We start from the raw sequence: 24,886 nt of genomic DNA on the forward strand, positions 1-24,886 counted from the left end.
CTTTCGAAGACACCTATGGCGTATTCAATTTGACTTTTTCACTCGCAACTCTCGAGCGACATATTTCCATCTTGATTGAAACATTTTCTCCGACAAACACTTTCTCTCCAGTCGTATTTTTCTTTTCAAATGAAAAGAAAAATATCTCACCAGACCTTGACTAGAGATGAAAATGCCCGTCTTGTTCCCTTCCATTCTAGTCTTCCACACAACCTCATTCGCTACTGCTACTGTAATGAGGAAACATTTCTTACATTCGTTTGATAACAAACTTGGCGGGTCAATTTTTATAATTGACTCAGCCGACAACTGTACTCTTCCTTCACTTGACATTAGGTGTTCCACGTAAACCCACAATTCAGAGACCTCCGGACACCGTACAATAGCGTGCGAGACGGTTTCCCTATCCCGCCCGTATCTTGGACAGGTCGGTGATATCTGCGTTCCATGTCTTGCAAGTTTATCGCGAACACAACCAAATGTCAAATCCAGGACGACCAGCCTGCCTCCTGGATCAATAAAAATAGACTTTACCTCAGTAACCCGGTCTCTTTTTATTAAGACCAACACCCCACCCCCACCTCCCGGCCGACGTGGAGAGACGTATCTCTCGTAGCCGTTCAAGAGGGGGAGCAGATCTCTTGGCCTGCTTATCAGGGCTTCTGTGGCAGCAATCACATCTAAATTTCGCGACCTGATGTCATTTAGGAAGCGCCCCTGCTTCCAGCTCGATGACAGGCCGCGTACATTTATATCTCTTTATTACCCACTAGGGGCCAAACATAGAAAGGGACAAAACATCTGATTGGGGTCAGATAACACGTATGGGGTTACAAAAATATGAAACAATTAAAAATATAATAAAATCGAAAATCGAATGTTTACAACAAACAACACACAAAACAATATAGACAGATGAAGTGGGGGACTGGGTTACGCTCCGACCCCACAAGCCCCATCCCACCACTGACACTTTCGAAGACACCTATGGCGTATTCAATTTGACTTTTTCACTCGCAACTCTCGAGCGACATATTTCCATCTTGATTGAAACATTTTCTCCAACAAACACTTTCTCTCCAGTCGTATTTTTCTTTTCAAATGAGAAGAAAAATATCTCACCAGACCTTGACTAGAGATGAAAATGCCCGTCTTGTTCCCTTCCATTATAGTCTTCCACACCACCTCTTTTGCTACTGCTACTGTAATGAGGAAACATTTAGACTTTACCTCAGGAACCCGGTCTCTTTTTATTAAGACCAACACCCCACCCCCACCTCCCGGCCGACATGGAGAGACGTATCTCTCGTAGCCGTTCAAGAGGGGGAGCAGATCTCTTGGCCTGCTTATCAGGGCTTCTGTGGCAGCAATCACATCTAAATTTCGCGACCTGATGTCATTTAGGAAGCGCTCCTGCTTCCAGCTCGACAACAGGCCGCGTACATTTAAACAACCAATTCGAACAGCCATAAATGTCTTACCTTAATCAGTATCTGGCGGTGGGGGGGGGATCCCCGCCTTTTCCACCCCATCTGGGGCCTGTGGAGTCGGAGGTAAAAAATTCTCCGACATGGTAGGTACGTAATCCAGCCTTGGCACCCCTATGTCCCTCCTATAGGTATTGCTGAAAACACTAAACATTTTTCTCGTTGTTTTATACACAGCTTTTCCTTTTTTGAACTCTATCCTTTTCATTTTTTCTTTGTTTATAGTTGCCAGGTGGTTCATTAGCTCTCTGTTTGAGGTTCGAACCACCATATAGACACTGTCTTTTACTTTTGATTCACTTTTTGTTTTTTTCTTTTCTTCTTCCTTTTCTTTCATTGGGGAAGGTTGTTTTCTTTTGTTGGACACCATCGTCCAACCCTCTCCAACCTTTTCCAATGGCACCGGTGTTTGCTCCACCACCTCTGGATTTTTTCCTCTTCTTCTGTTTCCTTCCTTTCTTCTCCATTTTTCTTCTCTTCGTCTCCAGTTTCCTTCTTTTTCTCTTCTGTATGCTCCTGGTTAGTCTTTCCATCGTCCTTCTTCTGGCTGCAGTTCGCCCTGAGGTGACCCTTCTTGCCACACTGGAAGCAACGAGGTTTGCGGCTATCCACTGACACGACTAGTCGTGTGCCACCAACCTCAAAGCTTTCAATTATTTCTTCCAGTGTGGCCTGTTCTGCTTGAATAGTCATTTTTAGGGCCTGGCCGAATCTCAGCTTTGGTTCAGTCACAATTGCTTCTAGAATTGTGATCTTATCTTCCAGGCCCATTGTCGTTGCAGCGACTAACCACTCTGGGTCAACTTCAGGGGGAATGTTTGCAATTGTTATTTGTGATGTTCTCCTACCCATGTACAGTGGTAGGAGAACCACATTTTCTGTTTCCAGAGGCTCCACAGAATGGAGTCGGGCAGCTTCCTCTGACTCCATTCTCACCTCTACCGTAGCATAGCGCTTGCCTCTGGTTATGTACGTAATTTTGTTAAACAATGATTTGAGGCACTCTTCGATTTCAGCCTCCGCTAAGAATTCAAATTTTTTCGCTTTTTTACTATATGTTTTAAATATTAACGTTTTCCTTTGTGTTCTTTCTATGAAACTTTCGGGAGGGGTTGCAACAACACCATGACCCTCTCTCTTCATCATATTCTTATGCCTCTCGGCATTCCCGATGTTGACAGTTCGCTTCTTGTCACCAGCGACCGCTGCAAAATTCACACTTTTTCCAGATTCTTCCTTGTCTTTTACTACTTTCAGACTTTCTGCTTCGTTGTTATTTTTCGCCAATGTGTAACAATAATTGGGTACCCTCTCAGCAGTATATTGGATAGATATTATTCCTTAGTGGGTTGGATCCTCAACCCCTAACTCTCTTGGATTATATATATATATATATATATATATATATATATATATATATATGTGTGTATATATATATGTATGTATATACATACATACATACATACATACATGCATATACACACACACACACACATATATATATATATATATATATATATATATATATATATATATATATATATATATATATATATATATATATATATATATAACCCTGATAACTATGATAGGTTTCGGCCAGTATAGGTAGCCCCAGGACATGTCTAAATCAACAGCACCACCTGGTGAAGTCTTTTAGTTAAATATGGGGCACCATAGACCACTCTAGCTAAGAGTTATTATTATTGGAGACAAATCCGAGTGTAGAAGGTTGGTCCAGTATTTATTGAAGAAATTTGTCTAGTGAACATTTGAATTTTATGGCATCTGTTTCCTTTTTGACGTATTTTGGCATGGTGTTAAAGAGAGCTGGACCTGTTGAGGTAAAATAATTATGACGTAATGTTGCTATGTGTACCGAGTTTGATTGTTATGGTGGGCGGATATCACTGGAGCGAAATCTTGGATGCATTTAAAAATTAATATGAGAGCAATTGATATTCCTGTTATTCTCATTCACAGGTTTCTCAACCCCTGTTATTACCTCTTTATATTATTTGATGATCATACTTATATTTTATACTCCTATTTATTATTTATATATCGTAAATACACTTCAGATTAACTTTATATTTGTTTCCCACATCTTCTGGCTCTATATCGATATATTGATATATGAGATAATGATATCTGGATATAGTGATATGGATTCCTTCTTTTCTCTTCCCCCCCCCCCCCCCCCCACTGTATTTATTTCTACTTAACCATAATTTTAAACCCTTGTATGTGTTATTGCAAATGTTATCTGCCTTAAAACATCCTACCATTTCATATTAGTTACTTAATTTCATGTATTTCACTACATTAAATACCTCTCTTTGTTTCAAATTCATCGCAGTATACAATATAACACGGAATATGAACTGTATTTTTCTTCTTCTTGTTAATTTCTTTATCGAACTCTTTATTTATTTATATTAATAACAAACTATATTTTTTTAATAATAAATATTGCATCTAATCACGTAAACCTTAACTCAACTATATTTAATGGCAAGCTTCAGATTTATATAGTTATACAAATATTCTCTTATGTTATTATTCTATCCCCATCCACCTTGTTATTTTCCTCTCTTAAATAAATTCCTACTTCCGGTATCGAAGCCAACCTAATTAAAATTAATTAGAAGCAATTTTTGGTAAATCCTGATATTTCGACCGCTCTTTTATGCCCTGATTTTTGTAAGCTATGTTGTACTCCCATCTTACGTTATTTTATAGTTTTTAAACTGAGTCATTCGTTTTTTTCCCAACAGATTGTAGCTTTTCAACATGTTTATATTTTCTATTTCCGTTAACTAAACTCCCTACGGGAACGCTGAAATTTTGAAATTTCTGACCAACAGGTTTTTGTTTACCTTTATTTGTTCAACTCAGTATAAATCTTAGGGGTGCTCGTCTCTAATAATGTATATATATATTAAAATATTTTATTTCATTTATTTTTTACTGTCCAGTATTTGATTTCCTCTCTATTAAACACCATTCAACTTAATAAACTTAATAAACTTCGAAGCGTAAAAACGTGACAATATATTCTTTCATTCTTTTACTTGTTTCAGTCATTTGACTGTGGCCATGCTGGGGCACCGCCTTTAGTCAAGCAAATCGACCTAAGGACTTATTCTTTGTAAGCCTAGTACTTATTCTATCGTTCTCTTTTGCCGAACCGCTAAGTTACGGGGACATAAGCACACCAGCATCGGTTGTCAAGCGATGTTGGGGGGGCAAACACAGACACACAAACACACACACACACACATACATACATATACATATACATATATATATATATATATATATATATATGTATATGTATATACATATATACGACAGGCTTCTTTCAGTTTCCGTCTACCAAATCCACTCACAAAGCTTTGGTCGGCCCGAGGCTATAGTAGAAGACACTTGCCCAATGTGCCATGCAGTGGGAATGAACCCGCAACCATGTGGTTGGTAAGCAAGCTACTTACTACACAGCCACTCCTGCACCTTGACGACTTTTCTTTTTGTTCTTTTTTTCTATTCACGGAGCCAAAGCTCGCGTCTTCTCTCTCTGTAAGCAACAGACCAACTAGCGACGCATACGCCGTTCGTAGGCAAGCTACTTACCACACTTCCACTCCTGCACCTATAAATACATATATACTAATCAACTTTAACATTAATTTATATAATCTGAGTGTCTTCTTTCTTTTAGGTTACTTTATACGTTACGTATTAATTTCGCAAAACATTTTAGCATTTCTTTTGCCTATAATTAATTACTTAACTTTGTGTAGGTACAGGAATCTTATATGTATACCATTCTGCCTAAATAATGGAACTGCAGATACAATATACCTGCATATTTCGCGTCTATTTTCATTGCTCCACTTCACTCTCTATTTCATATCTTATCTAGAATAACTATTACTTACTCATTTTCTCACACCGTCTCCGATGAAAGGATTTATAAAATATCCCGGAAACAGCTGTAAGACGTTTTCTTTATAAATGTTCTGAAATCTTTCACAGCCTTGGATTTTTATCTCATTCTGCTAATTTATATATATATATATATATATATATATATATATATATATATATATATATATATATATGTATGTGTGTGTGTGTGTGTGTGTGTGTGTGTGTGTGTGTATGCATGTACGCTTACGTATGATAGAAAAATACTATATCACTACAGAATTGTTAATTCGGCATTAAGCTTATAATAATTTCTTCCACTCAATTGTAAGAACTCGTTGTGCAATAACTAAATTATATACAACATATCAATAGCTAAATTGTTATACCTCTCAATCTGCCTCTCTATCTCTCTCTTTCTATATTTCCCTCTATCTTTTCTTTGTCCGTCTGTCTGTATCCATCTTTCTCTCTCTCTCTCTCTCTCTCTCTCTCTCTATATATATATATATATATATATATATATATATATATATATATATATATATATATAATTGTGTGAGTTGCGATGGGGTTTCTACATGTATATACACAAAATTAACTGGGAAAATGTCAGGAATGATAATTAACTGAAAATTAATTTCAAACGTAAATGTATACATTGTAAACTGATTCAACACGCATGTCGATAAAAGTAAAGAGAATTAAAAGTTAAAAAGAATGATCATAAAAGAAATTAAAAGATGATTATATGATGCAGCTTGGAAATTCTTTAGGCTAACATTATAAGAAACATTCTCTTCTGTTTGGAATGTATTGAACTTAAAGGAGTATATTGTTTGAAGCCTAAGTTTCATCATAAATCTCTGTCTCTTTAGTTGTTGATTCGCTGATGAATTTTACCAAAAGTGAGTTGTCTCCTGTTATATTCCATGGTGAACTTTTTTCTAACCTATAGTGGAGTGTTCGGAATTCTTTTAATTTCTCTATGCTTCCATTTCATAGAATGACACTGTCGTCGATATATGTTTCTAGTTTTCTTGTATATTTGGAGAAAATATTTGTGCATTTTCGTAGTCATATCTGATAATTCATAATCTTTAGTTACTCCATACGAAGCTTCTCAATAATTCAACTTCCCATTTTTAAATATCAGAGTTGAAACTATCTTTCGCCGAGAAAAAGTAACTCATTCACATACAGTTTCAAACTCAAATATTTACAGCTGCATTTTCTTCAGATGGTACACCTTCGGCGATATCGCTATAGAAACAACTTCCATCACCAACTATCAATCATGTTTGTCTATCAATAGCTAAACCAACCGCAATCTTTGCTTTAGTTGCCACAAACATGCTGAAACATTCGGTAAATTTGCCGCATCTACTAGTGGTAGTAAATTGCTTGACATCACACAACCGATTGACTTACTAACATTCCAAATGCTGCTCCTACAGGCTGCCACACTTGTATCTAGCGACGGCCACTCATGCTGCTTTTGTTGAGAATACCACTACGACCCGGCGACAATCAAAAGTAAACAAAACAACGGCAACGAATTTCGTAAGAAAAAATGTGAGCTTGAAGAACTAATATCATGGAATATTAATGACAAACAATTTATTCCATTTTCTTTTTATTTCATCATGACTAAATCGTCTTTCTACAGCAACCGAAACCGTTAGGATATGTTCATTAAAATGTAATAACCTTCTTACTTTTATTCAAGAGAGTGCTCAGCCACTGGCACGTTAATTTCACGAGCAGGCTGTTCCGTTGATCGGTTCAACTGGAAGCCTCGTCGTCGTAACCGACGGAGTGCCATGATTATAGCAACATACAACAATAATATATATGCATATAATTAAGTATCTGGGTCTTACCACACACGTTATCCATACATGCAATCATAGTTGCTTATCTGAGAGATTGAACACACTGAGATAACCTATATCTGCTAATTCCGTCCTTCCTGCAAAAAATGACATCTGTATCTCTTTGAAATAAGAAAAAAAATCTTTGCTTTGAAATATTTTTTCAATTCGATTCACGTACATAAAGTAAAGTAAATTCTGAACTCAATAAGTGGTTTCATTATGATATTTTATTTCTAGAATATACGAAAGATGAAGAAGTTTAGAAATGTAAGGTTGAGCATCTATATATATAAAAATAAGAATGTGTGTCTGTCTGTCTGTCTGTCTGTCTCTGTGTGTGTGTGAATCCCTAAAACTCGAGAACTACGCAACCAATTTCATTCAAATTTTACAGATGCCTTACTTAGGGTTCCAGTTGTGTTTTAGTCAAAAAAAGTTTTTTTAACTTCTTGCAGAGTTCGAGCCCACGGCAACATAATATCTCCTCCACTATTTAAGTATTACGTGTCAAAAGTGAAACAAAAACACTCATGTCAAATACTTTCACTTTAAAAATGAAACTATTCCACTAACTGAAATAATCACATTTCGATACTGTAATGACAGATACTTTCAGCGAGAGAGAGAGAAAGAGAGAAAGAAAGAGAGAGAGAGAGAGAGAGAGAGAGAGAGAGAGAGAGAGAGAGAGAGAGAGAGAGAGAGAGAGAGAGATGTATATGTATACATATAGATGTATATGTACACGTTATTCCACTAACTGAAACAATCACATTTCGATACTGTAATGACAGATACTTTCAGAGAGAGAGAAAGAGAGAAAGAGAGAGAGAGAGAGAGATGTATATGTATACGTATAGATGTATATGTATACGTATAGATGTATATGTATACGTATAGATGTATATGTACACGTATATGTATAGATATAGATATAGATATAGATCTATATGCATACATGTATATGTATACATATGTGTAGATGTATATATATAGATTACATGTAATATGTACACATATATACATATATATACATGCATACAGATATCTAAACATATATATACCCATCACACACATACACATGCGCACAAACACACACATTAGTCATTTGTTTTCTTATCCAAAACTACGTCAAAAGTACTGAACGGATCTTTATGAAATTTGGAAATTATATTCTATGCATAACGGCCATAACTCCCATGAAAATTCATATATTTTTGATGTTGATGAAATTTTAACCCGAACATAACAGATGAGCATTATTTGTAATTCAACGGTACAACAGTGTAAGACTACCCTTTCAGATATACTTACATTGTGATTTCTGCAATGTGGTGCATAAATTGTCAAGTAAATGAGACGCATCTTTGCCTCCACTGATTCACTTGCAAAGTGTTGAGTAAAATTATTTCGTTGCAGACCTCCTTTGAGTCTTTTTATTATCACTGCGACACACATAGTCCCCAGTTGGTAACATTGATTTCAAGGCCTTACCAGATGAGAGACTGGCATTCCACTTAATATTTATGTTCCATGCTGGCATGGATTGGAGAGTTATTAATGTAGAAATATGGTATCGTAGCTACTAACAGTTGAGGGTTGCGTAGTCTAGACGGCGTTTTTAGATTTCATTATTCTCTTTAACCCGAGCAAAGCCGGGGATTTCTGCTAGTTTATAATATATTTTCTGTAATATATTGGTGTTATTTATTGATGTAAATGAGAAAAAGTGATGTAAATGAGCAAAAGTTATGTAAATAAGCAAAAGTGAGAAGTAGAACATGTGCAGACGTGATAGCAGGAAAAATACAATAGAGACGGAAAAATCATTGTGTAAATAATTTTTTTGATACAATTTTAGTTAAAAGATGGCGGACTGTTATAAATAACCCAACTGAAAAATCAATGGCCGCATGTGTTTCTGATAGTAAAGAGTATAGAATCATCCTGAGGTTTCACCCGTAGAAGGCGTTCGAACTGGCTTCAACATGACCCATCTTTACTTTTTAAGAAAAAATAATCTTGCTTGAGAAAGTGCAGATGTATCCGGGTTCCAACGGCATTTAATGGTGAAATGGTGAGGTAGTGCTGCTAAAGGCGTTTTCGTCACTAACTTTACAATCGAAAATGTATAATAAAATGAGAGATCGTTTATAATGGCTTTGTCTGAATTACCACAAGTATGTAAGTAATGAAACTTCCAATCATCTGAAAAACAGAAAAGAGACGTTATATGTGTGTTATTTTCAGTGAATGAAGAGAATTATACGGACAGAAGGTCATTATGTATTACTTATACAAGAAAAGTAAGCTGGTTGTATCAGTTAAGTAACCGCAAGTGTTGGGCACTAAGCATTTAGGTCATGAGTTCAAGATCTGCTGATATATTCGTCACCAATTTTCATTTAGGCGCCCATAAATTATTAATTATTTGATTAAATTTTGTGGTTCTGTTAGGTGTGCGACCGAACCTCGAATCGAAATGTTACACACGCAGATTTTCCTGTGTGCATTATGGTCGACAGAGTGTCAAGACTGGTAACGTTTGAACTCAAAAGATAAACGGTTGTAACAGAATATTGTAAACATTTTATAAAGTCAGGAAGTATAAAATATTTCATTACAAAGTTTTATTATAAAAGACTATATCTCTGCCCAAAACTGTAACAAAGTACATAACAAATACATTTTCCTTCAAAATATTTTCCTTTCGATTTATTTCAAATTCCTTAATTTTATTATATAGTCTTCTTATTTTTATTATTCGCGTTTTATTTCTTATTCATCGCTATGTTTGAAGTTGTATTCACGATCTTTCATGAGCCACTAATAGACCAAGTACATTTTGAACAGAAAATAGCTTTTCGCATTTAGCATTTTTAAATGTAAATGTTGTAAGTCAAGCAGTGTACAAAAAAAAAAATAAATAAAAAAGAAACTGCATATCGTATTTCACAGGATGTAAAAATGAGCTTTACTGTTAATGCCGTCTTGTGTGTTTCCTTAAGGCGTTTTCTTATTAAATAGGAGACTGCTAATACTTAGCCGAAGATATAACAATAATTGTAAATATTCCTCCGGTTAAGTGGAAAATTGATGTCCAATTACTTTGATAATAACTGATTGGTGTCGACAATAGTTTGATAACACAAGCAGAGGTTATAAGCGTCTTGCGTGCGCACACATTTGTTCAATAATCTGCTTGTAATACTGACCAAATGAGCACACCAGTACATCTTAAAAGAACATACGCTTACACTTCCCTCATGTAAACAGCCAACTACCGCCATCATCACCATACAACTATCACATCTCTACAACTAGCAGGTACTTCGTTTTGATCTCTATAGTCCTTGTTGTCAATGGTTGTGTTAATGCAGTGGGTTAAACTGAATTTAATTTTTTTTCAGATATTGTTATCAAAATTTTCAGCTAAATCGCTATACAACACGTATAATTACTATAGAAAAGTAGAAGAGTATAGTAGTTCGCTTGAAGCATTGTGCATCGTTTGTAAAATATGCGTCTTGAATTGCACTACAATGCGCTATAATAACAACAATGGACTATAATAACTGTTATAATTTAATTATCCATAGTCTGATATAATAATATTTCGGAATACAAAAAAACTTCTTCAGATATTGCTAGGAATTGATCGATTCCTAACGATATCTAAAATATTATAATTATATTAGACTATGGATAATTAGATTATAACAGTTATTATAGTCCATTGCTGTTATTATAGTCATTGTTGTGCCATTCAAGACACATCATATTTTATATATAGAAATGTAGTAAGTACATGGTGACAGTGGAGTAGCACAGCAATTATGAAAGTGGAAGTCAAGGTCGTCTTCAACGACATTATAGACCCCCGAGTACAACAATGTACAGAAGCCCCAGCATGAGCAATTATAGTAGGCTAGAGTTGAAAATATTTACACTAGGTGTCACGCAGTGAGACTGAAGCCTAAGTTATACAGTCGAGAAGCAAAACTCTGCGACTTTGTATAACAACATATGTAAAATTTGCACTAAATACTGTAATATTTACCGTAAGCGTTGACGAGGGAGTTATCACGAAACAGCCACCGACATCGATTCCATGAGATTCAGTCGTTAAACGATTTAGGAAAACTAATATCTGTAATACATAAGAAGAAGAAAAATAATAAACAGAGACGGTGGAACAAGAAATTCCCCCAAATTTTCTCATATATGTGGACACATCGTGATTTATTGTACGCATTGGGACCTACGAATAATTTAATTCCGAAAAGGATGGGATAAAAACAAATGCACATTTAAGGACTTGATGATGAATTCCCATTTGTATTGATGGAAATTCAACGATGATTATTCGCATGGTTATATACAAAACCAAAGAAGAACCTAAAGGATAAGATAATAATAGCGATACCAATAAGGAGGGGACAACTGGCACCAACGAGTTAAGTGATTTAAGTGAGGAAGATCAGAAGATTTTAGATGCGTTGCAGGAAGTAATGAGGAAAGAAGTAAGAAAAACATTGCCAGCATTAAAAGGCAACAACATCTTTAAATGATTATTCCGGAGCATATTCACCATCTACTTCAATTATACTTCCCATTTGCTTCGCAGACTGTCAGACTATCATTTAAAGATGTTTTTGTTAAATATTGTTATTGTTTTTGTTGAATAAAATTTGTTGGAAAAGAAAAGCTGCAATAATTATGCATCAATCCAATATATATATATATATATATATATATATATATATATATATATATATATATATATATATATATATATATATATATATATGTATATATATATATATATACATACATAATGGGCTGATGAATAACTTAAAATTGTAGTTAAATAAGAGAAAATCAACCATAAACTTTATTTACCTTCGAAACAACCTCCTGGTCTACGCCCTGGAATTGCATAAAATGAATACTTTGTGTAATGCTGTGAACCTGGATGCGAAAAAGAAAATAACAATAATAATCATCGTCATCTGTAATAGAGCGGATGAAAGCATTGCCCATATCACAATCGAATGCTCTAGTCTTCCCTAAAACCACTACCAGCTGTGGCGTCATGATCCAGTACCGAAAGTGATACATAGGAAACTATGCAAAGAGTGGGGGCTAGAGAGAGAGAGGCAAGATGTGGCATGAGCACAAACCACAGAGAGTGGCGGAGTCGGAGACTAGCAAAATTCTCTAGGATTTCCCAATGAAAGAAGATCAGGGGCTAGAGCATAGCAGACCAGATATATTGGTAGTCAACAATATGTACCACATGTGCTATACATTTGATGTTGCATGTCCCTTTGACCCACGAATAGTTAAGAAGGAGAGCAAAAAAAAAAAAAAAAAATACAACCCTCTTAAGTACGAAAGAGCTCGGCTATGGAAAATGAAAATGGTGAAGATAGTGCCAACTATTGCTGGGTCCTTGGGAACAGTATCAGAAGGCATCAAAAGGAATATCGAGGAAATTGGAATAGAGTAGCCAGTAGAACTGTTACAAACGGTTGGCTTCCTTCGCCCAGACAAGAATAATCAGGAAAGATAGCTGAAAATAACGGATAGCATGGTAACGTAGGCAGCGGTTAGCAAGCCCGCTACACATACAAATTCTTCAGGACCTCCGACAAAACCTGTGAGGAAAAGAAATAACAATGATAATAATAATAATAATAATAATAATAATAATAATAATAATAATAATAATAATAATAATAATAATACTGTACTTAAACTGGAGACAGAAACACCTTGAAGTAAGACCCTACATAGACAGTAACAAACTTGCCAACGTCAGAAGAAACATTATGAAAAAAAATTACTAACTGAAGTAGAGATTGACCAAATTAAACAAGCAGTAAGGGATAAAAAGAATGAAACTGCAGCTAAAGAAGATAGTACAGAGGAAATAATTATAAACCAGCCCAAGGCTGATGAAAATACAGTAATGATTGAAAGAGTTAAGGTAACTGATAGGCAAAGTGAAATACTCTCTGAACCAACCATAAACACTAAGGCAGGTGAAAATCAAATAGATGAAGAACGTCATACAGAAATCGACGCAACAGAACTACATGATCTAAAAAATCAAATCATGATTGAATGGCTGAAAATTAAAGAAACCAGTATGAATGAACGCGACACTCTCCTCAAAATTCGCAATTCTAACCAAAACCTGAAAATAATTGGTAAAATCCGCCTTGCACTTAAGGATATAATTTCAGCTAATGATGTTGATATTACAGATCTCAACCACCTGTACTATGCATCCGCAAAAATCTCAACGGTTCTATGTGGTGAAAAGATTAGAAAACGACAACACTCCCACAAAAAGCCTACTTGGCAAGAGCGCATTCAACACCAAATTAAGATACTTAGATCTGACATAGAATTTTTGAAAAACCTTAAATTTGACAAGAGTATCAAACCTACAAAGACCCAAAAACTAAAGAAAAAATATAATGTGCAAACCATAGTTGACATTGATACCACCATAGAAACCATCAAGCAAAAGGTATGTGCTAAAGCTGCCCGTATAGCAAGGTATGAAAAGCGTGTTAGATTCTTCCGAGATAATAACATGTTAAAAAATAACCCCAAAAAATTCTACAGGAAGATAGGGAAAACACCAGTAACAATAAAGTCTGTCCCGTCAAAAGAAGTGCAAGAATTTTGGAATAAAATCTGGGCAGAAGATAAAACACACAATGAAAAGGCCCCTTGGATTGATAGAATATCTACAGACCTAGACTCCTTAGAGGAGCAAAAGTGGGAGGGGGTCAAGGTAGAAGATATAAGATCTGCTCTCAGGAGGTCAAGCAAATGGAAGTCTCCAGGAAAGGATAAAATTCCTAACTTCTGGTTGAATGCCTTCCCAGAGAGCCATGAACTGCTAACAAAACTTTACAACGATGTTTTGCAAAATCCTAGTTTGATGCCCTCTTGGCTAGTTAATGGTTTAACATTCCTGCTTCCAAAAAATGAGGAAACAAACGAACCAAAAAATTATCGACCAATAACCTGCTTAACAACAATGTATAAGACGCTAACATCTGTCCTAACCGAGTACACCTATAGTTTTTTAATAGTAAGTAGCATATTCCCTAATGAACAAAAGGGATATAAACGTGGATCTTATGGTTGTAAAGATCAGCTACTCATCAATAAGATGATCTTAGAAGATTGTCACAAGCGCCAGAAAAACTTGTCAATAGCCTGGATAGACTATAAAAAGGCCTTTGATAGCCTACCACATAGCTGGATTAGGAAATGTCTGGAAATGTATAAAATAGCTCCTACTCTGCGTAACTTTTTATCTGTAAGTATGAGATTATGGAGAACCACACTGACGTTGAACAATGACAATGAATCTCTAAATGCTGGAGATGTAAGAATTTCATGTGGCATTTTCCAGGGTGACTCACTATCACCACTCCTCTTCTGTCTAGCCCTAATACCGCTCTCAAAATTGCTCAATGATGCACAGTATGGTTATAAAATATTTGATAAAAATATAAATCATCTCATTTACATGGATGATTTAAAGCTCTTTGCAAAAAATGACCAACAACTCAAAGGCCTACTAGCGATTGTTAAACAATTCAGTGATGACATCAGGATGCAATTTGGCCTTGATAAATGTGCAAAAGCTACCTTTATCAAAGGAAAAATGACAAAAACATCTAATGTGAACCTTGACCAGCAAAATGTCATAAAAGAGTTAGAACCAGCGGAGAGCTACAAATACCTAGGGGTAATTGAAGGGGACAATATCAAGCATTCAGTGATGAGGGAAAGGATTAGAAGAGAATGTTATCGCAGCGTGAGAGCAATACTGAAGACAGAGCTGAACGCGAGAAACAGGATCGAAGCGATCAATGCTCTAGCCATACCAGTCGTGACTTACAGTTTCAATACCGTTAACTGGTCAATTACTGAAATATGCAATGCTGACAGAAAAATACGAAAACTGTTGACAATGCATAGAATGCACCACCCTAAGGCAGATATAGAACGTCTTTATCTGCCAAAAAAAAGAGGGAGGCCGAGGACTTCTACAGCTGGCATTATCAATGAAAGTAGCCACAATTGGCCTAGACACCTATCTGAAAAACTCTGAGGACTGGATTGAATGGCTGAAAATTAAAGAAACCAGTATGAATGAACGCGACACTCTCCTCAAAATTCGCAATTCTAACCAAAACCTGAAAATAATTGGTAAAATCCGCCTTGCACTTAAGGATATAATTTCAGCTAATGATGTTGATATTACAGATCTCAACCACCTGTACTATGCATCCGCAAAAATCTCAACGGTTCTATGTGGTGAAAAGATTAGAAAACGACAACACTCCCACAAAAAGCCTACTTGGCAAGAGCGCATTCAACACCAAATTAAGATACTTAGATCTGACATAGAATTTTTGAAAAACCTTAAATTTGACAAGAGTATCAAACCTACAAAGACCCAAATCGATGACGCTTCATCACGTATATATATATATATGTGTGTGTGTGTGTGTGTGTGTGTGTGTGTGTGTGTGTGTGTGCGTGTAATGTGTGTGTGTGTAGGTGTGGATGTGTGAGCGTGTACATATATGTATATATTAACAAGGACAGAAGTCCAGTAGTTGCAGACCATGGTGCTCCCTTTGGGATTAAGGCTGAATGCGTATACCACCGAAACGAATGCCACGGGACATTTATTTAGTTTGCCGATATCTCTAATAATCCAACATCATAAATAATTGGTCTCTATCAAACCGGCCAATTTGCTGTCTATATTGATGTCATTGAAGAAATCGAACACTGGTACACGAACAATATTGCCTGAAAGCAACAGATCCGTTAGAGAGATGCGATGAAAGCAAGAAAGCATCTTACTCAGTAAAAAAAACAGGCAAAGGAATATCTAAGTGAATTCCAATTGCAACAAATTCAAGAATTAGACGAACTAGAAACACCTGCAGAAAAAGCTAAGCGCTTGAAAACCCGTGCTAAAATTGCTGCCTTAGTTATTATGACTGAAAAATGGCATGGAAAACCTCTTAATGGCAAATACCCAAAGAGAGCGAATAATGCAGATATTGACAAAGCCCTTACCCATCAATGGCTAATGGCCTCTGGCTTGAAATCAGAAACAGAGGGGTTTATCATAGCAGCCCAAGATCAATGCCTACCTACAAAGAACTACTAGGCCAACATATTAAAGAACGGCAGCTCCCCATTATGTCGTATATGCCAACAACAAAATGAGACCATCGATCATGTTGTCTCCATGTGCAGTCTGCTTGCGCCTACAGAGTATCTCAACAGGCATGATAGAGCTGCACAATATATTCACTGGGTAATATGCAAAATCCTAGACTTGCCCCATGATAAAAACTGGTGGGAACACAAACCACCCCCAGTACTTGAAAATGATCACATCGCTCTCCTCTGGAACTTCACCATTCAAACTGACAGAAAGATAGATGCAAATAGGCCAAACATCATACTGAAAGACTTCAGACAAAAATCATGCCTCCTCATTGATATGACTGTCCCAATCGATATAAACGTATCTGTCAAGACCTACCAAAAACTGAGCAAATATAAAGATCTTGAAATAGAAATTAGCAAAATGTGGAATCTGAAGACGAAAACAATACCTATTGTCATAGGTGCCCTGGCAATGACAGCGAAACGGGCTGATTACTACCTAGATCAGATTCCAGGAAACCCCAAAATGGCTGAAGTTCAAAAGATAGTGCTCATGGGAACTGCCCATATCCTACGTAAAATACTGTCTATGTGATCTCAAATTTTAAAGCAAACAATTTTCTTATGGTTTCTTAAACATTCACTAGAACAAAACTGTACAAATCCAAATATATGGTACCCTAGGCATAACACCTACATGAACTTCTAACTTGTTGTCTCTTGAGGTCTCTGGGTGAGACTTGGATCCAATTTGTACAAATGCAAAACAAAAGTCAAACATAAAATAATAATAATAATAATAATAATAATAATAATAATAATGGTACGTCACACGTATTGAGAGAAGTATTGCTGCTGTGAATTTTTTTTTTGCTTTTTAGCCCTTTGTTTACTTTTATAACTTATATATTTTCTTTTTTCTTCCACTTTTTTCTATCACAAGACTTTACAAATGAACAATCTGGTGCGATTATTTGAATTGCCTACAAATGTATACAGTGCGTTCCACCCCAACCAAAAAAGAAAATAAAAAGAATTAAATTAAAATGCAGCACACCCCACCCCACCATCACAGAGGTGCAACAAAGGATGCAATAGGAAGTTGCTTGGAACTTTCAGATGTCAAAGAATAATAGTAGTGATGACGATTGTGATGAACGTCAGCGTACTTCCGACGACCTGTGGTTATAACAGCTAAAATGAAGCTGGACCTTTAAGGGAAGGCTTCCCGCTCGGCAGTGGACCAATAAGGATGCAGACTGACCACAACTATATATATATATATATATACTTGGCTAGAAACGTAAAAGACTTTCTCACCTTCCAGAGCGTTAAACTAATACACCTGTTTGTCGTTTACACACCTGTCCTTGTCTTTTGTTTATTTGTAAATTCCAACTATTACTGAATCTCCAGTATTTTTGCTACTTATATTTCTCTCTCTCTCTCTCTCTCTCTCTCTCTCTCTCTCTCTCTCTCTCTCTCTCTATATATATATATATATATATATATATATATATATATATATATATATATATATATATATATAATAATAAAGAGTAAAATTAATTAATTAATAATTAATAATTTTACCAAGTAGTCAGTATGTTAAAATTACCTTTTTAGGTGAATTATACAAACTATTTTATAATTATATGCATAATTATAATCAGGGGTCAGCTAAATGCTTCGCCACGTATCGAATTAGAAATAGACGCTAACGTCTTTTCAACAATCATAACTATCTCCGAGACAGTAACATACTTTTTACTCCCTGATCGAATCTGCAGTTTTCTGCGGGATTGTTCATAACACACATGTGGGTATGAAGGATAAATATGTATTCCCATTCGGCTGTACATTTTTGGGAGTGCGATTGAATATCAGTTAATCGATGACGCTTCATCACGTACATACTTAATCTTAACACACGCAAATTTATAACTCGAAGTATCACACTGAGGAGAATAATAAGTAAAAATAATTTACTTTAATTTCGAAACGCGTCTGTGACTAATCGAATTCGCGTGGATTCATCATTTTTTTTCTTTTTGCCTACATAAAATGTGTGTTACAGTTTCGGAGATATTTATGGTAATTGAAAAGACATTAGCGTCTATTTCTAATTCGGTGCGTGGCGAAGCAATTAGCTGACCCCTGACTATAATTATGCATATAATTATAGAATATTTTGTGTGTGTATATATATATATATATATATATATATATATATATATGTGTGTGTGTGTGTGTGTGTGTGTGTGTGTGTGTGTGTGTGTGCGTGTAATGTGTGTGTGTGTAGGTGTGGATGTGTGAGCGTGTACATATATGTATATATTAACAAGGACAGAAGTCCAGTAGTTGCAGACCATGGTGCTCCCTTTGGGATTAAGGCTGAATGCGTATACCACCGAAACGAATGCCACGGGACATTTATTTAGTTTGCCGATATCTCTAATAATCCAACATCATAAATAATTGGTCTCTATCAAACCGGCCAATTTGCTGTCTATATTGATGTCATTGAAGAAATCGAACACTGGTACACGAACAATATTGCCTGAAAGCAACAGATCCGTTAGAGAGATGCGATGAAAATTTTACGACTTTGCTCGATAGAGCAAAGAGAGAAAATTATGCGATAATATATTTCTGATAGATCCTGAAACGTTGGCACTAAAAGCTATATTAATACCTGAACGGATCACCACTGTATAGTGGCCAACATAAGATCGAAAGCTAGATGCTACAATAGCTTTGTGATTAAATATCCTGCTGAAATTCATAATAGATATACATGAGTGAATGTAGATTACGTCATAATGTAAACCGACCATCTACCACCTACAATTTAAGACGATCCTAATTTGCAGAAAGTAAGAAAACTGTGGGTACTAAATTTGGACTTCGTCATTCACGAAATACCGACGAAAGAAAATGGATTAGCGATAGTGCAGCTACACCAAAGTCGGTGCTCGAGCATGGCCACAACCTACGTATTGAAAGAAGTAAGAGATGAAATGTAAAAAGATAAAATTAAGATTTGATATTATGAAGTTATCGTAAAAGATACTCACTGATTTATTTAAATGAACTCCACACCAGAACAATAGTATCAAATATATGAAGCATCCTATCATCACCGTTGCTAAATATACGTACGTGTCGATGTTAGCATTCAGTGAGCCATTTATAATCCCGTAAGTTGCAACGCAACTGCTAACAATGGAAGCAAGTACGACAAATCCTGATGTTAGTTGTAAAGATTCATTTACAAATTTCAATTTCCTACTCAGAATATTATGAGCGTCACATATTTCTGTGACATCTTTGTTGTTCATGATGAAATTTGAATGGTCGGATTGCTTCTCCGTTACAAAGCGTTCAGCTTCGTTTGCCAACTTCTTGAACTCATAGCTGAGTGTAAATTCGACTATCAAGTCTACGTACAGATCAACTAACATAGTGCCAACGGTAATGCAATTAAATGTAGCTTGTATTGCTAAAAATGAGTGTTTGAAGATATTGGTTGATATCGGATGTGTAAAGTATTCCAACAAAGCTTTATCAAAATATGGCAACACGAAATCTATAACTATGTTAGAAAAGACCGTCATGCATATAAATGCCATAAATGCCGTAAATGAATATGAGAAAAGTAACATGCGGCATTTTCTACCTTCTTCTTCAAGTTTGATTTCGGCAAGTTCTTCAGTCAGTAGCTTGAGTTTAGATTGTTTGAAAATTTTCAACAAAGTAAAGATAGAAAGACAAACTCTGAAAATGAGTATGTAAATGTACACAAACATTTGATCAGTTTTACTTTTTTCACATTGTGCTAAAGTAACAATGTGACGAATAGGGTTTGTAATCACATACGTAAAGAACAGAATATAAAATGCTTGGAAACAAACTGTTTTAAACTTTGGTGATTTCAATGATGAAATAGTCATACACGATTTGCTAAAATGATTAAATTTCTGATATAATTCCAGAAGTTTAAAGAACTGAGTTTCTTTTACTTTCATAATTCTTCAAATTTTGTCCCCTTCAAAGTTTGTTTATGCAAAACAACACTTGTTAAGTTGTTGATAGGGGCGATGCAGGTTTATATTTCCTTGTGAACTTACTTGTCAATATACGCATCGATTAAAGAGTAACTTAATTTACTAGAAACAACGAATCAGTAGCCAAGAAGAGAGATAGAGCTCTTACTAATTTCTTCCATATACTTTGTCAATATCAAGTTCAAATGATGTATTATGGTCTAACTGTAATTAATATTAGTATTGACTATGTTAGAGTAATCGAAATAGAAATGCTTATATATCCGTATAGAGAACATTGCCTGATTTCAATTGTCCTATAACGAATCAACACTGATTAATTAATTGAGACGGTGCTTTTGTATTAAGAGAATGCATTTAGTTTCCTTTCTTTCACATATCAAGCATATATATTAATTCAACATATATTAATATAAACCTCTCTCTCTCCCTCTTTCCGCGTGTGTATATATACATATAAATACATACATATACATACATACACACACACACATACACACACACACACACACACACACACACACACACACACACACACACACACACACACACACACATACATACATATATATATATATATATATATATATATATATATATATATATATATATATATATGTATGTATATACAGTAACTATCTATCAAGCAATGAATCGACCTATCCGCCTCCCATAAATAATGCATTTTTTCAATTGCATGAACTAAAAGTCGGATGGGGACGGGATAAACTACATGCAGCAACTTGCTATAAAAAGCCGGTAGTAATTTTACCTTGGACTTATTCTTCGTGCGATATTTTTCAAAACTGTAATGGAAGTGACAAAGGAGCACATTCGGCATCTATTGCTTTTTGAACCCGATAAAGGAAACAACGCAGCGGAAAGTGCAAGGAATATTAATGCAGTATATGAGGATCGCACAATGTGCGTAAACCAGTCTCGACGGTGGTTCCAGAAATTCTGAGCCGGAAACTACAGCCTAGAAGTCGTGCCTCGTCCTGGAAGATCTGTAAAGCTCGACGATGACGTCCTGCAAACCCTGGTGGAACAAAATTCCATCGTAATTGGTGTGTAACTAGCAGAGAAGCTTGTATTTGATCATTCAACAATTCATCGACACATGCGTGCCATCGGAAATGTTAGCAAATTGGGTCAAAATGTTCCTCAAAAACTTACCAAGTCTAATCACGCGCAAAGAGTGAATGTGTACTGTTCCTTGCTGCCACGTCTCACGAACGAACCTTCGTGACAGATGTGACAGATGACGAGAAAAATGTGAATCTATAAAAATGTGAATCGCCAAAGACAGTGAGTAGGGAAAGGAGAAATACCGGCACCCCAGGCTAAAGAAGGTCTTCCCCCACGTAACGTGTTGTTATCTATTTGGTGGGATATGAATGATTTCGTCCTTTTTAAAATTTTAAACCTAAACCAAACGATAACAAAAGAGATCTACTTCGAGCAGCTTGAGCGGCTTAAGTCAGCACTAGAAGAAAAACGACCATCTTTGGTTTCAAGACACAAGGTATTTTCCAATGAGAATAATGCTTGTCCACATACAGCGAGGATTACATTCCAAAAGCTGGGGAAGTTTGAATGCGAAACGATGCCCCACCCACTGTAATTGTTGGACATTGCCCCATCTGTTTACCATTTATTCCGCTGTTTTCAAAATCATTTGAACGGAAAAAATATGAATTCTGCAAACGAGGTCAGAACAGTACTGGAGGAGTATTTCTCCTCACGGTCAAGTGAATCTGTAAGAGCGGCCTTGCAAGACTAACAGATAAATGGAAGAGCATTCTAGAAACTGAAGGTGATTATATTTTAGATTGAAAAAGAACTCTGTTTATCATAATTTCGAAATATTAAAGAAGTATAAAAACCCCCATTATTTATCCGATATATATATATATATATATGAAGAAAAGCAACAAAAATTCAATAGGTTATAGCAGTACGTACGTTTCGTACAAACTTCATTTATTCATGTAGTGAGAACACTACATAAAATGTGCAATGAAAATGTACTCCTCAGCTGCATAATGGAATTTCATTTTAGAAAGTCATTTTATGTAGCGTTCTCACTACATGAATAGATGAAGTTTGTACGAAACGTACGTACTGCTATAACCTATTGAATTTTTGTTGCTTTTCTTCAAATTTTATTCACCAAATCTCTTGATTTTGTTTTTGGTTTTTACCCTACCAAATTCTGGTGCCTCAAACATGTTAAGTACCACATTTAATATTTTGATTAAATCTATCTATCTATCTATCTATCTATCTATCTATCTATCTATCTATCTATCTATCTATCTATCTATATATATATATATATATATATATACTAGGTTGCTAAGAAAGTTCTTTAACCTTTAAATTCAGATGCACATATCTCGGCTCAAACAAAACTTTATTAATCGAAGTACACACCATCAGAATCAACACACTTTTGCCAACGCGAAACAAGTTTATTTATGCCAGTAGCGTAATAATCCTGCGTTCTGGTGGCGATGAAATCATTGAAGCTGTGTTTGGCATCGTCTTGGTTTTTTGAAGCATTTCTCACACAGGAAGTTTTCGAGATGCTTGAAAAAGTGCTAGTCGGTAGGCGAGAGGTCAAGTGAGTATGGCGGATGAGGTAGAGTTTCGTAGCCCAATTCGTTCAACTTGTGTAGGGTCAGTTGTGCGACGTGCGGCCGAACGTTGTCGCGTTGAAGAATTGGTCCTTTTCTATTGACCAATGCTAGCTGTTGTCGTAGGAGTTTCTTATGCATTTTATCCATTTGCTGACAGTACTTCTCCGCCATAATAGTTTCGCCTGGATCCAAAACGGTATGATGGATGAGACCGGCCGCAGACCACCAAACAGTGACCATGACCTTCTTTTGGTTCAACTTTGGATTCCGGAAGTGAAATGGAGCTTTGCCGGTGTCCAACCACTGAGCTGAACGTCGCCGGTTGTCGTAAAGAATCGACTTTACATCGCAAGTCACAATCCGGTCGAGAAACGGGTCGTTCTTGTTGCGTAAGAGAAGGGAAGACGACACTTCAAAACAGCGTTTTTTTCTTGTTTTGGTTGTCGTTTAATTCGTGCGGCACCCATTTCTCAAGTATTTTTGTTTTTCCAATCTCTTCCAAGTGGTTGTAAATTGTGGTATACATTACGTCTAATTCAAAAGCAAGCTCTCGAACAGTTGTGCGTGGATTGGCTTCCACTAAGGCTCTTAGTTGATTGTTGTCAACATCCGATAGCAGACCACTATACTTATCATCTTCAAGACTCTCGCCACCGCTACGAAATTTCTTGAACCACTATTGTGCTGTACGTTCATTAGTGGTTCCTGGGCCAAACGCATCGTTGATATCACGAGCTGTTTCAGCAGCTTTTCAGCCTAGTTTGAAATGGAATAAGAAAATTGTGCGAATTTGCTTTTTGTCCATGTTGTATTCAACGTTCCAGAAAAAATGTCCTAATTATTCAAAAAGAAAAAGAGTAACACGATTAGATAGAGCGAAAAACGGGCTTTAAAATGATATATAAACTCAAAGTAATTTGATGAAAATTAATTTGAAAATACATCATTTAAAACTAAAATTTAAAATTCCGCAAGAACTTTCTTGATGACCCAATATATTAGAATTTGATGTGAATAGGATAACTATAAACATATTAATGGGAACTGCCTCATGAATATATCAATCTCTTTATATACAAACATACATACATGCATGCATACATATATACATACATACATACATATATATATATATATATATATATATATTATTATTATTATTCACGTCACTTCCTGGAATCGAACTCGGAATCTTGGAGTTAGTAGCCCGCGCTCTTAACCACTACGCCACATACCCGTGGGCTTGGGTAAATAATGTACATAATTCCTCATCTCTTGAATATAGAACTGTATTATATAATTGATATCCTACCGAGTGGCTTCCAGCTAAATATAAAATATATATACAAAATTCATTGATGATGTTTGATTAAATTTTCATAGAGAATAGACTGAGTTATAAACAGTAGCAAATAATTTTATTAATATTCTGACTTTATTTTCCTAATATATGGATATTGTACTAACATTTAATGCAAGTTCATGGAATTACACAAAACATGGAATTACACAGAATATAGGACTTGACTATACAATGGTAGAGGAATAAACATATGCATAGAACTTTGAACTTTGAACTCTTTTTTTTATTCCTCAGTGATGATCGCACCTTCTTTTCTTTTGTCTTTTTTTTTTCATCTTACTTCCTAAAATTGACA

At 35.7% G+C, this 24,886-nt stretch overlaps 2 protein-coding genes across 5 annotated transcripts in view; both read right to left on the reverse strand.

Annotated features, from left to right (window-relative positions):
• Window positions 1–7,503: 7,503 nt before the first annotated feature.
• Window positions 7,504–24,886, reverse strand: part of LOC149134305 (uncharacterized) — a 136,198-nt gene continuing 118,815 nt past the window's right edge. For all 4 annotated transcript variants that reach the window (XM_089356054.1, XM_089356052.1, XM_089356051.1 and 1 more), the window contains exons 2-4: window positions 12,194–12,262; window positions 11,352–11,441; window positions 7,504–9,499 (exon numbers count right to left, since the gene is read on the reverse strand). In XM_089356054.1, the coding sequence (XP_089212180.1) occupies window positions 9,443–9,499; window positions 11,352–11,441; window positions 12,194–12,262 (216 nt within the window). In that variant the 3' untranslated portion in view covers window positions 7,504–9,442. The remainder of the gene's footprint in view (window positions 9,500–11,351; window positions 11,442–12,193; window positions 12,263–24,886) is intronic.
• The window catches only part of LOC149134306 (uncharacterized), an 8,587-nt gene continuing 4,434 nt past the window's right edge, over window positions 20,734–24,886 (reverse strand). Inside the window, exon 2 of the mRNA XM_089356884.1 lies at window positions 20,734–20,790. Coding sequence (XP_089213010.1) covers window positions 20,734–20,790 — 57 coding nt within the window. The remainder of the gene's footprint in view (window positions 20,791–24,886) is intronic.

Source organism: Octopus bimaculoides, chromosome 8 (assembly GCF_046866305.1).
Source record: "Octopus bimaculoides isolate indiv1 chromosome 8, ASM4686630v1, whole genome shotgun sequence".
Lineage (NCBI taxonomy): Eukaryota > Metazoa > Mollusca > Cephalopoda > Octopoda > Octopodidae > Octopus > Octopus bimaculoides.